This window comes from Capsicum annuum, chromosome 5 (assembly GCF_002878395.1).
Source record: "Capsicum annuum cultivar UCD-10X-F1 chromosome 5, UCD10Xv1.1, whole genome shotgun sequence".
Taxonomy (NCBI): Eukaryota; Viridiplantae; Streptophyta; class Magnoliopsida; order Solanales; family Solanaceae; genus Capsicum; species Capsicum annuum.
Window position 1 is genome coordinate 206,587,034 of NC_061115.1, and position 11,718 is coordinate 206,598,751.

At 33.5% G+C, this 11,718-nt stretch overlaps 1 protein-coding gene across 1 annotated transcript; it reads right to left on the reverse strand.

Moving 5' to 3' along the window:
* Positions 1-988: 988 nt before the first annotated feature.
* Positions 989-10,924, reverse strand: LOC107871136 (alpha-soluble NSF attachment protein). The gene is made up of 9 exons (XM_016717938.2): positions 10,634-10,924; positions 7,949-7,998; positions 7,772-7,844; positions 4,935-5,014; positions 4,472-4,623; positions 3,640-3,799; positions 3,511-3,558; positions 1,956-2,036; positions 989-1,337 (listed from the first exon to the last, which is right to left on the reverse strand). Exons 1-9 carry the CDS (start codon positions 10,776-10,778, stop codon positions 1,257-1,259), a joined length of 870 nt encoding a protein of 289 aa, XP_016573424.1. The 5' UTR covers positions 10,779-10,924; the 3' UTR covers positions 989-1,256.
* Between the last annotated feature and the right edge of the window lie 794 nt (positions 10,925-11,718).

Below are 11,718 nucleotides of genomic sequence, written 5' to 3' on the forward strand. Positions count from 1 at the left end.
TACCTTTTAAATTTTTTAAGTTATTAATTATTATGATTTATAAAAAAATTAGTATTTTTTTTTAAAATATATATTAGATAAACAAAATAAGACAAATAATTAAAATTGATTAAAAAATAAAAGCAAGGGAAAGAACCAATGATGTTGTGTCAAAGCAAACAGATTGACCTTTAAATTTTAAAATTGTTAATTATTGTGATTTATAATATTTTTTTTGAAATAACAGAGCATATTTTTTATATATATTTTAAGTTGTTAACTATTATAATTATAATATTTTTATGTAATTTTCAAATAATATATGTTACTCTTCTTGTCTTAAATTTTATGTCATTGACAGTCAATTATATATTTTAAATAACTTAACTTTTTAATTATTGTGATTTATAATACCTTTTCTTCTTTTTCTATTTAAATGACACAATATTTAGATAATCATAATTATTAGTTAGAGGTGATATAGTAAAATCATAATTGAAGCAACGAAACAAACATATCTTAAATGAATTATAATAATTAATTAAAAGTGATATAACAAAATTATTATAATATATATTTGTGGGGAAAAATTAAGTAAACCTCATTTAAGACATCAAGTTAATTTAATATTAAATATTATTATTTTTTAATACTTAAATAACTTTATAATAATTTTTTAATGCTTAAATGACTTATAATAATTAATTAAAGTTAATATAATAAAATTACAGTTAAAACTATTAAAGCAAACATATCATAAATATCCATTTTATATTTTTTTATATAAATAACATATAATAAAATCACAAAGCTGAATTGATCGACAAGGAGGACGGCGGAAGCTCCTCTCAACTGAAAAGTAGAAAGAATAAGAAAAGAATATTATTCTCTTGGTGTACGGTCCTTCTCCGACACCTGTTATTGTGACCAAAATATTTCGTGCATCAGATTGTCTTTGTTTAATGTATTTACCCCACAAAATAATTAAGATTACACATGACTTCAGACGTTTAAGCTAATAATAAATTAAAGTTTATTCATTTCTCATAATTGTACATCATGCAAAAAGATTTGTGCCAATGTCTAAACACATAGAATACCAATGCACTCCTTACATAGAGACTACAATGCGTTGTTGGAAGTCGAACTCAATTTGGAACTCAGTTAGTACAGAATGATATGCAACACTGAAATAGCATCATGTGAAAACAATCACCAAGTAGAATAATTGGCATCATTAACAATGCAATTTACAACAAGTTTCAGATACGAACAATTTAAGTAAGATCATCCTCCTCTAGCTCCTTCGCCTTCAATGCTTCCTTCACTCTTAGAAGAAGAGTCGTCTTCCATTCATCCTGTTAAGTGGTGGGGAAATATCGAGGGGAAAGGCATAAGTAATGCGATGAACAATACAAGGAAAAAAGAGTGGCCAAATGTGTTTAGAATGTGTAAACAAACTTTAGAAAGTATACATTCTGAAATATCCAGAAACAAAAGGATTATTCTCTTTAATTTAGTCGCTTGGGACTGGCACTATCAAGTTGAAGTGCATTAAATTAACTGCCAAAGGTGTCAGTTACTACATATAACATCTACATGTACAATCTGCAGTTTAGTTTCAATGCCAATATATTAACAAAATGCCTGAAGGTAAAATGCAACATCGATCAATCCTGAGATGCAACTATTTCTATGTGGTTTACAAAATTGCACCACAATCTCATAATGGAGCACAAATGGAGTTCATAACCTCATAAAATGCTAAAGAAACGAAAAAACTCGAGCAACTTTTCTGCTATGTAGGGCAAAGATTGATGATGATGATCAAGTATTACGGAGGAGTTCATAGATAGGAATGTAAGCCAAAACCACAAAGAAGAAACCATAAAATGTACAACTATCAGCAGCTGGCAACATCTAAACATTTCTGTTTCTTTTTGTGGGCAAAGGAAGTGGAGAAAACAAAAATTTACCAGCTTTGTCATGCTATCATATTCCTTAAGACAACCAGTAAACTTTGCAACATCTTCCTCATCAATAGCTGCTGCCAAATCCTATCAATGCAAAAGTATATTCCCAAATTAATTCTATATCATCATATTTGGAACACATAATGATCCAGAAAGAAATAACTATGCTATCAAGCGAGAGGATACAACTAATCTGGCACTCGCATAAACGGACCTCAAATTGATGGTTCATCATATTAGTTATGTTTGTATTGGGTAATGCCTGCTCAGTCAACAAGGCAGACATGTGGCAGAGAACAAGAATAGCAAGGAGAGTATGCAATAGGGAGTCTAGGTGGCATCTTCATTGCTGAGGACAATTTCGATGGACGGCGGATTCATTAAGTGTACAAGAAGACAAGGGAGAAAAGAATGTCAGGCAGGTCAGGTGCGTGGACGAGCCTAGTACGGAGCTGGGCACAGAAAGAATATTGGCTGGCAAGATGAGGGATGGGCTCATGGAATGTGTGGATGTAGTAGGAATTTTATCAATAACGATTAACGGCCCATTCATGTAATCTTAAATAGCCTACTCCCTCAACCTTGGAGGGGGCAAGCAATAGAAAGAAATATTACTTTCAGCTCATATTACTCTGCTTATTATTCTCAGAGGAAACTGGATATAACCTTCTTCCTTCCTTACTCTTAACTCTGCACATTTATTTCTTTATTGATTATCTTATTTTTGGCATATAAACAAATCCAACCTAATCTAAAAAAGGTTAAACTAAAACGTGTGCTCTGAACCTCATATAAAAATTTAACTGTACTGTTTACCAGGCAAACAATGTTGGTTAGCAAGCTTATGTCCCAAAGAAATCATTTCTGCGGTCAATTTCCTCCGACTTTGATTATCTACCTCAAAAATTTTCTTCAATTTAATAATACTACATAGACATTTCTCCTATTTTTTCACAAAACCCCATTATACTATATTGTTAAGATCTGCACTTTCATCAATCACATCAGTTCACCCTTGCCCAGACTTGATTAATGAATAATTGTGCAAATTTTATGCCTCAAAAGGAGTAACAGAAAGACCAGACACAAATAGACGCAAATAAACCAGTGTATGAAACTCCATTCTATTCCCTGGTAATTAATCCCCATATATACGTTTCCCCTGTTTGCATGAAACACTGCATTTAAGTTTCAGATCAACCACACTAAAGTTGACAATATATAAAGGGCAGCCCGATGCACTAAAGCTCCCATTATGCGCAGGGTCCAAGGAAGGGTCCCACCACAAGGGTGTATTGTATGCAACCTTACCTTGCATTTTTGGCTTGAACCCGTGACCTCCTAGTCACATGGCAACAACTTTACCAATTACTCCAAGGCTCCGCTTCGAAGTTCACAATATATATTTTGGATAAATTCTTAACGATTTACGTACTTGATATTGTATATACAATATACTTGCTATATTCACAGATAAGGCAATCAAACTTGTTAGAGATTGAGACGGGATCAAAATAAAAGAACTCGCATGCTTGAGTTAATACAAGCTATGGCATACCACTAGCAACTTGCACTCGCGTGTCCCTGAAAATGTTGGATCCAGATCCTGCAAGTTAGGATGCATCATTTATTTAGACAAATAATGTCCCGTTGAAATCTTTGAGGCTTTACAAGAATAAAAATTTACCTGATAACGCTCCAAAGCATTGTTAATTGCAACAACATCACCTTTACAAAGTTGGCAAATACCAGCATTCAGAAGATGCCCTCTAACTCCATACTTCAACAAGTTGTTACTGATGGAGTATCGTGCTATCTCCTCAAATATCTCAATTGCTCTTTGATATCTGGGTGATAAATACTGGATGTTAAGTTAATACTTTTACTATGCAAAATTTCAGTTATTCTTACATATGGAGCAATTAGAACTTAAATATTACCTGATTTATATTTATAACTTATGAAGTTGTCAGGGCTTTTAAAATGGCATTTACTGAACATTTCTACTCTTAGTTTGGAATTGACTTCGTTTCTTAATTATCGGCTTTGATTCCTTTTATATCTTTTCCTTTTGTTCACCCATATATTAGTTATTGCAGCAGTATTCCGAGAGACAACAACAACAACAACAACATACCTAGTATAGTCCCACTAGGTGGGTCTGGGAGGGTAGAGTGTAAGTAGACCTTACACCTCTACCTCAGAGGTAGAGAGGTTGTCTCCGATAGACCCTCGGCTTAAGAAAAAAATCAGTACTCAAACAGACTAATAGAATTCAATAATTCCACAGAGGAATATGTAAGACAGAGAGGGAAGCTTAGCATCAAATTTGGATTTCCCCGATTACCCAGAAAATGTTCTCAAGGGAAATTTCCTCTTGTGGTTTCTAGGTCCATTTTTTAACAAGTTGCTTTGTCTTCAACTGTATCAACATTTCCACAGCAATGAATTTGCAAACGCCAGACACAATTAGTTTTCTTTAGAGAACTGTATTACTACTTCAAGACAAAGAATCTTACTTTTCTACTTTAGCAGAGAATTCTGCAATTTTCTGCTTGCACTGATTTGCAGATGATGTTATATCCTCACTCTGGAAAAGATCAGCTGCTTTCTCATAGTAACTGAGAGCCTGCTCCAAATTTTGCTCTTGTTCATATAATTCAGCAATTTCCTGCAAACAGCAGATTTATTATGTATCTTTCAAATGCAACCAACAAGATGTCAAGATACTCTCCAATTAACTGCATCCAATATCTAGAATCTTTTTAATGAAACGAGACGGCCATATACTACAGTAGACAGCCGCTTATCAACTTCCTGAAAGTATAAAAGTTTAAATTGCTAATATATAATTTGAAGAGATTAAACATAAAATTTACCAAAAATTGGACCTTGCACTAGAAAAGAATTTTGCCCAAACACACAATACTGCTTGAAAAGATCAAAGAGTACAACAGATTCTCACAGACAATATACTTGTACCTTATAATATCTTGCAGACATACTTAGCTTCCCATTGTCCAGAAACATGTGTACTGCCTGCTCTAGACATGATACTGCCTCTGCAAGAGATACATCATAAAGAGATCTTTTTCAGAAAAAGTGAAAACCTGATGAATGAAAAAATGAATTCGAAATAATAATTACATACAATATGACCCTGAAATGATCAACTGATATGGCACTTAGAAAAAAAAAGAGGGGGGGCACTAGAGCTGGACCACAAGGGCCTATTGTACGTAAGCTCACCTTACATTTCTGCCAAGGACTGTTTCCACGGCTTGAACCCGTGACCTACTGATAACGTGGCAACAACTTTACCAATTACAAGATTTTCGCTATCGTATCATGTTTTTAGCAATTGTTGTAAGCTCACTCATAAAGGAGATCATCCAGCTACTACTACTACAACAACAACAAACCCAGTATATTCCCACCTAGTGGGGTCTGGGGAGGGTAGAATGTACGTAGTCCATACCACTACCTCTAAAGAAGTAGAGAGGTTGTTTCCGATAGACCCCCGGCTCAAGGCATAGGACAATATACAAAAATATTCAAAGCATGAAACATGATAAAACTAACATAGATACAATATCCACAAAAATAATGTACATTACCAAACAAAAAACACCAAAACTCTCCTAACTACGGACTACGATTCATCCCCCACCTTATCCCTCTATCCTAGTATTTTTCCTCCAAACCTTCCTATCCAGAGGCATGTCCTTAGTGAGATGTAACTGCTCCATGTCACGTTTAATCATTCTCTCCAGTATTTCTTCGGTCTACCCCTACCCCGCTTGAAACCATCTAACGCTAGTCTCTCACACCTACGAACTGGGGCAATCTTTAAAAACTATAACCCAACAAAAGTATCTCAAAAAAGGAGGAAAAAATTGGTATAATACCTAAAAGATGGACGATTCTTCTTGCAAATTATTGCACATGAATTAAGGATTTGGATATTTGGGAAAAAAAGTTGAGAGAAACTTCCACATTAAGTGTTGAGGAGGAGAGTGAAAGCCCCATTGAGAACTACGTGTCATAATTTCTAATGTAATAACGCAATAATAGATTTTTGTCTCAATCCAAACGTGTTGCTAAATTTAATGAAAAAACTACGTAAATAACCAAACATCCTTATGATAACTATTAAATCTCTCTTTACTTTAAAATAATTACATAATCTCTCACTACTTAAATATATACCTACCCGATCTAGATTTAGATACACTCCCTTTTATTATAGCTGAAATTTTTTCTCGAGTATCTATCTATCTATCTAATCCCCCTCCCCTCCCCAAAATCACGCTTACCGTTGTTCAATCGTACTCTCTCTCTTGTTCTCTAACCCGCTCTCTCTCTCCCTCCTGTTCTCTATCCCGCATTCTACCATCCATACAACGAAAAATTCTGACGGAATAATGGGAAAGGAGCTCCATTGGTCGGCGGAAATATACACTCTTTTATGTCAGAGCTCTTGGTCAGCAGCGTGATTTTGTAGTAGAGTACAAGAGATCTCCAGCGAAGAAGGAAATCGAATAGATCTTCGACGACATAGCAGGAATTTTTCATGATGTTTGACTTGTTGAAGATGTATTTGTGTATCTATGTATGTGTATTTATGTATCTATGAGAGATGAGTGGGCAACTTTGGGAAGATACGTATGTCTATCTGTGTGTTTATGTGTGTATCGTCAATGTATCTTCTTACTCAAAGTTGCATCTGTGCATTTACGGAGTTTTCTGTGGATAACCATGGTGTCCGAGTCAGTTTGCGTGCACCTCGACTAATTCCAAGATATACCTATCACCTCCCACCAGCAACAGATAGCAGGTAACCCTGTCCACCAAGGCTTAGAACAAATGAAAAGAAATCACCTAGTATTTGTCTCAGTTGAACCTGAAACCAACTACAATATGAACGACAACTCATAGACCATAATTCTGGGACACGGCATCATAAAGTACAATGGAAAAGCTTATAATGGCTAAGGGGTTGATTCCAAGGGCCCATTTTGTTCTATGGCTTGCACTTAACAATAGATTATCTACTGTTCACAGGATAAGGAAATGGGGCATCCAAGCCTCTCCAGACTGTGTGCTATGTTTGTCCAATGTTGAGAAAACTCACTTACATTTATTCTTTTGGGTGTCCATATTCCAGATGTATCTGGAAACCTTACTAGCATGGATGGGAATAACAAGGCAGACTGGGAGTTGGAACGAAGAGGTCAATTGGTTATCATCACAGATCAGAAGCAGTAAAGCTACGACAATGATTCTGGGATTCCTCTTTGGTGCAGCAGTCTATACCATATAGAATGAGAGGAATAGCAGGAGATTTCAGCAGCTTACAAAAGGACCACCTGACAGGATTAAGAGATAGTCCTACACTTAGATATTGAGGGACAGAGGCAGAGGAAATGGCTTAGCGTACTAGAGTCTAGATAGTTTTCCATCTTAACTTATTGGTTGGATTCTGCTAAATGAGGAAGCTAGTAACTTGAACCCTTCCTAGAAGGTGTCAAATCCCCTATAGTTTCTGATAAGTTTTTGCATCCAAGCTCTATCCTAGATTATTTGTTGGTTCTTTTTCTTTAGTATCTTTCTACAGAGTCAAATGAGCTAGTTGTGCTTATTGACTTCGTTAAATGAAGTTTTTCTGTTGGACCAAAAAAATTGAACAACATGTTTTAAAGAGTTCCTACTGAAGGCAATCTAAAAGAGCTTCAATCTAGTGCGCAATAGACATAAATCCAAGGAAGTATCTGCAACATAAAAGAATTCAACAGAAACACAAGAAAGCAACACACAACCTCTCGTATTTGTCTTCTTGTAGCAATGAGCAGCATTTGCGTAAGCACTAGCAGCCTCATGTTTGCTATCCATCTGATAAGATGAGAAAAAACAGTTTAAGAATTTCAGTGTGTACGAAAAATGAAAGGGAAAGGCATCAGATATAGAAAAGTCATTCGCGAGGATAAAAAACTTACCTTCAAATGACAACTCGCTAATTTGACATATACTGCTCCAGCTCGATCCCCTGAAAGTAAAACATTCCAAGATTAAATTTGCAGTATTTTGTCATATCATATAGATGATCTACTTTATGAAACAGTAAGTCTTCTCTGACGATAGATCCTACAGAACAATTACTACTACTACTACTACTGCTGCTATTATGCTCAACCCCAAGTTGGGTTGCCTATATGATTCTACAAATCAGGAGTTTTCTACAACTAAGGATTCTGCAAAAATCTTTGACCTTTGCTACATTATATTCTTTCAGTTTTTTCCCACTACCAAGAAAATGGATGTCCATCTTATACAAGAAACTAATTAAGGAATATCTTTTCTTCCATTTTTCAATGTCAATTCACTGACTTACACAAAGCACACAAATAAATCAGGAGATACTTCAAACATCAAACTACCTGTGCATTAACTCAGAAGTACTAGTTGAATTAGAGAATGGTAGTAGCACGTCGGACACGTCACAAATATGATATTAGATTTTTCTCCATAAATGAACATTCCAGTCATCAGAAGATTGAGAAAGTAATATAACTGTCATTATTCCCTAATACTTCATCAAAAGAAAAGGTACAGCAAAATGCTACCTTTTAGTGGCTATACTCATACTCTATTGCATGTGACAAACTTAGATGGTACGATAGTAGATAGTAAGCATTCTGAGTATTGCAATCTTCACTAATACGAACATAAGCATTCTGATTATTGCAATCTTCACAAATACGAACATAAGCATTGTGGATCAAGTTCAACAACAACATACCCAGTATATTCCCACAAAGTGGGGTCTGGGGAGGGTAAGTGTCCATACCACTACCTCAGAGGTGAGATAGAGAGGTGGTTCCGATAGAACCCCGGCTGAAGACTTTGGATCAAGTTCGAGTAAACAAAACACATTTTTTTCCAAAAAAAAAATCTGTATTGTCAATCAACCAATAACATATTCAGTGGTGGATAAAATAAAGAGAGTTAATGGTCACAAACACACTTAAACTATCACTCTTTCACGAGTTTGACACCTCAAATCATTCCCTTTGTATTAAAATTGATCTTGATGCCGAGTTGGCCGAATATTTGTTCCCGATAGACAACAAGTGTGTGTAAGCCAACTCAGCATCGAGGTGTATTTTAATTCAAGGGAGTGGTAGTCGAGGTATAAAACTCGTGAAGAAGTGATAGTTTGGGTAGGTAAATAGAACATGACAATTGATGTATGAAACTCGCAAAAAGGTGATAGTTTATGTGCATTTTTTTACCAATAACTCAAATAACAATGAAATCCCAATACAAAGAGTGGAAGCCTTAGCAAAAGTTTCACTACAGAAGAACAGAAGGAATCTTACAAAAAGTTACTGTCTTTACTCGTAATTTGAATGCACGTGGCAACTAATTTGAATAACAATTTACTGAGAAAACATCAAGATATCATAATCTTCATAAATTCTAAAATAACATTCTTAAACAGCTCGAATTAACAAATTTAAAAACGAAAAACAACACCAGAAATCGCTTAAAAGAAAATCCTAATAAACAAAATCATAGATAATCACTAAAAAACTGAAGTAGATTACATCAATTTGTGTTGATAAAACTGACATGATTTAGCGAAGAGTTTGAAGCAACTAGCATCATAAATTCTAAAATAAACATTCTTAATCATCCCCAGTTATCATATTTAAATACAAAAAATAACACCATCAATCAATTAAAAATAACATAATAAACAAAATCACAGTTAATCACTAAAATACGAAGTTTGAAGCAATTATCATCTAAATTCTCAAATAAGCATTGTTAATCGGCTCGAATTAGCAAATGTAAATACTAAAAAATAGCACCAGCAATCGATTAAAAGCAAATCTGAATAAACCAAATTATAATTAATCACTAAATACTGCGAGTTTGCAGCAATTAGCATCACTCAAATTAGCAAATGTAACTACAAAAAATAACACCAGCAATCGATTAAAAGAAAATCCTAATTAAAAAAAAAACACAGTTAACCACTAAAATACTAAAGCTAATTACATCAATTTTGTGTTGATAAAAACTAACATGATTTAGTGAGTTTGAAGCCATTAGCATCATAAATTCTAAAATAAGAATTCTTAATCAGCTCGAATTAGCAAATCTAAATACAAAATCACAGCTAATCACTAAAACTAACATGATTTAGTGAGTTTGAAGCAATTAGCATCACTCAAATTAGCAGATTAAAATACAAAAAATACACCAGCAATCAGATTAAAAGAAACTCCTGATAAACAAAATCACAGTTAATCACTAAAAATGAAATAGATTACATCAATTTAACGAAGTAAAAACAAACATGCTTTGGCTAGATTGAAGCAATTAAACATTCATAATCAGTTCGAAATAGTGAATTTAAATTAAAAAAAAAATAACAGCAGCAATCGGATTAAAACAAAATTAAATCCTAATAAAACAAAATCACTATCAATCACTAAAATACTGAAGTTAATAATTTAATCTCAGAATCGATAAGTACTAGTAATAATTATTAACAATTTGTGTTGATAAAATCTAATTATCAAATTTAAATACAAAAAAATAACACCAGCAATCGGATTAGTAGAAAATCCTTATTAAAAAGAAAAATCAGAGTTAATTACTAAAATACTGACATGTTTTAGAGAGTTTGAAACAATTAGCAGCTTTATCGAATAATTCAGCAGCGTCATCGTATTTAGAACCGAATAGTCCCCAGCCGCTAAGTTTTTTCTCTGCTTTCTTCAAGAATTCTTCACCTCTAGCTGTCTGATCTCCCATTTTGTTTTGTGGGTTTTTTGGGTTGGCAGAAGAGGATTTTGTAATGGGAAACGAAGAATGAAGAATCAAAATAGATTGTGTATGGGAGTTGATTTTTAAATGACGGGCCTTGACTTATGTTGGGCTTTGGAAATTGGAACCGGAAGTCATTATTTCCAAGTTATTGACATTTAGCCTATAGCGGTCAATATGGGCTATGTCCGTTCGACGTAGGGCGGAGCCATTTGTTGATAAAAAATTATATTATTTATAATATAAATATATATTTTATTTTATATTTATAAAATTTTTTACTTTTATAAAGTAATTATAAAAATTTTAACTAATTATATATTTTAGTTAGATGTATCAGAAGCTAATTAATTATGTATCTCAAGAGATTCAAAATTACAAAAAATTATATGGAGAGCTAATTATGTATTTTTGAGGAAAATATTATATTTTCATTGAATGTATTATTTATCTCGAAAGATTTAGAATTGAAAAAATATATTGAAAGCTAATTATATATTTTTATAAAAAAAAAAATTTCTTTATTGAATGTATCAGGAGCTAATTATACATCTCGACAGATTCAAAATTAAAATTTTTGTAATTATACAAAATCTCAAAGATTTTTTGTAATTAAGCTCCAAAGTTATATGTTTATTTTTTTCGATTTTGAATTATCTTAGTGAAAATTTTAGTTCCACCACTAATTGATCGACCCAATTTAACCTGTAATTTAATAGGATTGAGCTAAGATTTTTACAGCTCATTTAAGAACATGACTTTTTAGCCTTGTTCAGATAAACTCATTGACCTATGGTACTTGAGCAATGTGGGTTAGGTCTGACCCATCAAATTTTACAACTTGTGTGAAATAGCCTAGGTGGATTGGGTAGGTCCGTATTAACAGCTCTACATTTAGCTTTTAATTTGAACGACAGTATGATTAGAC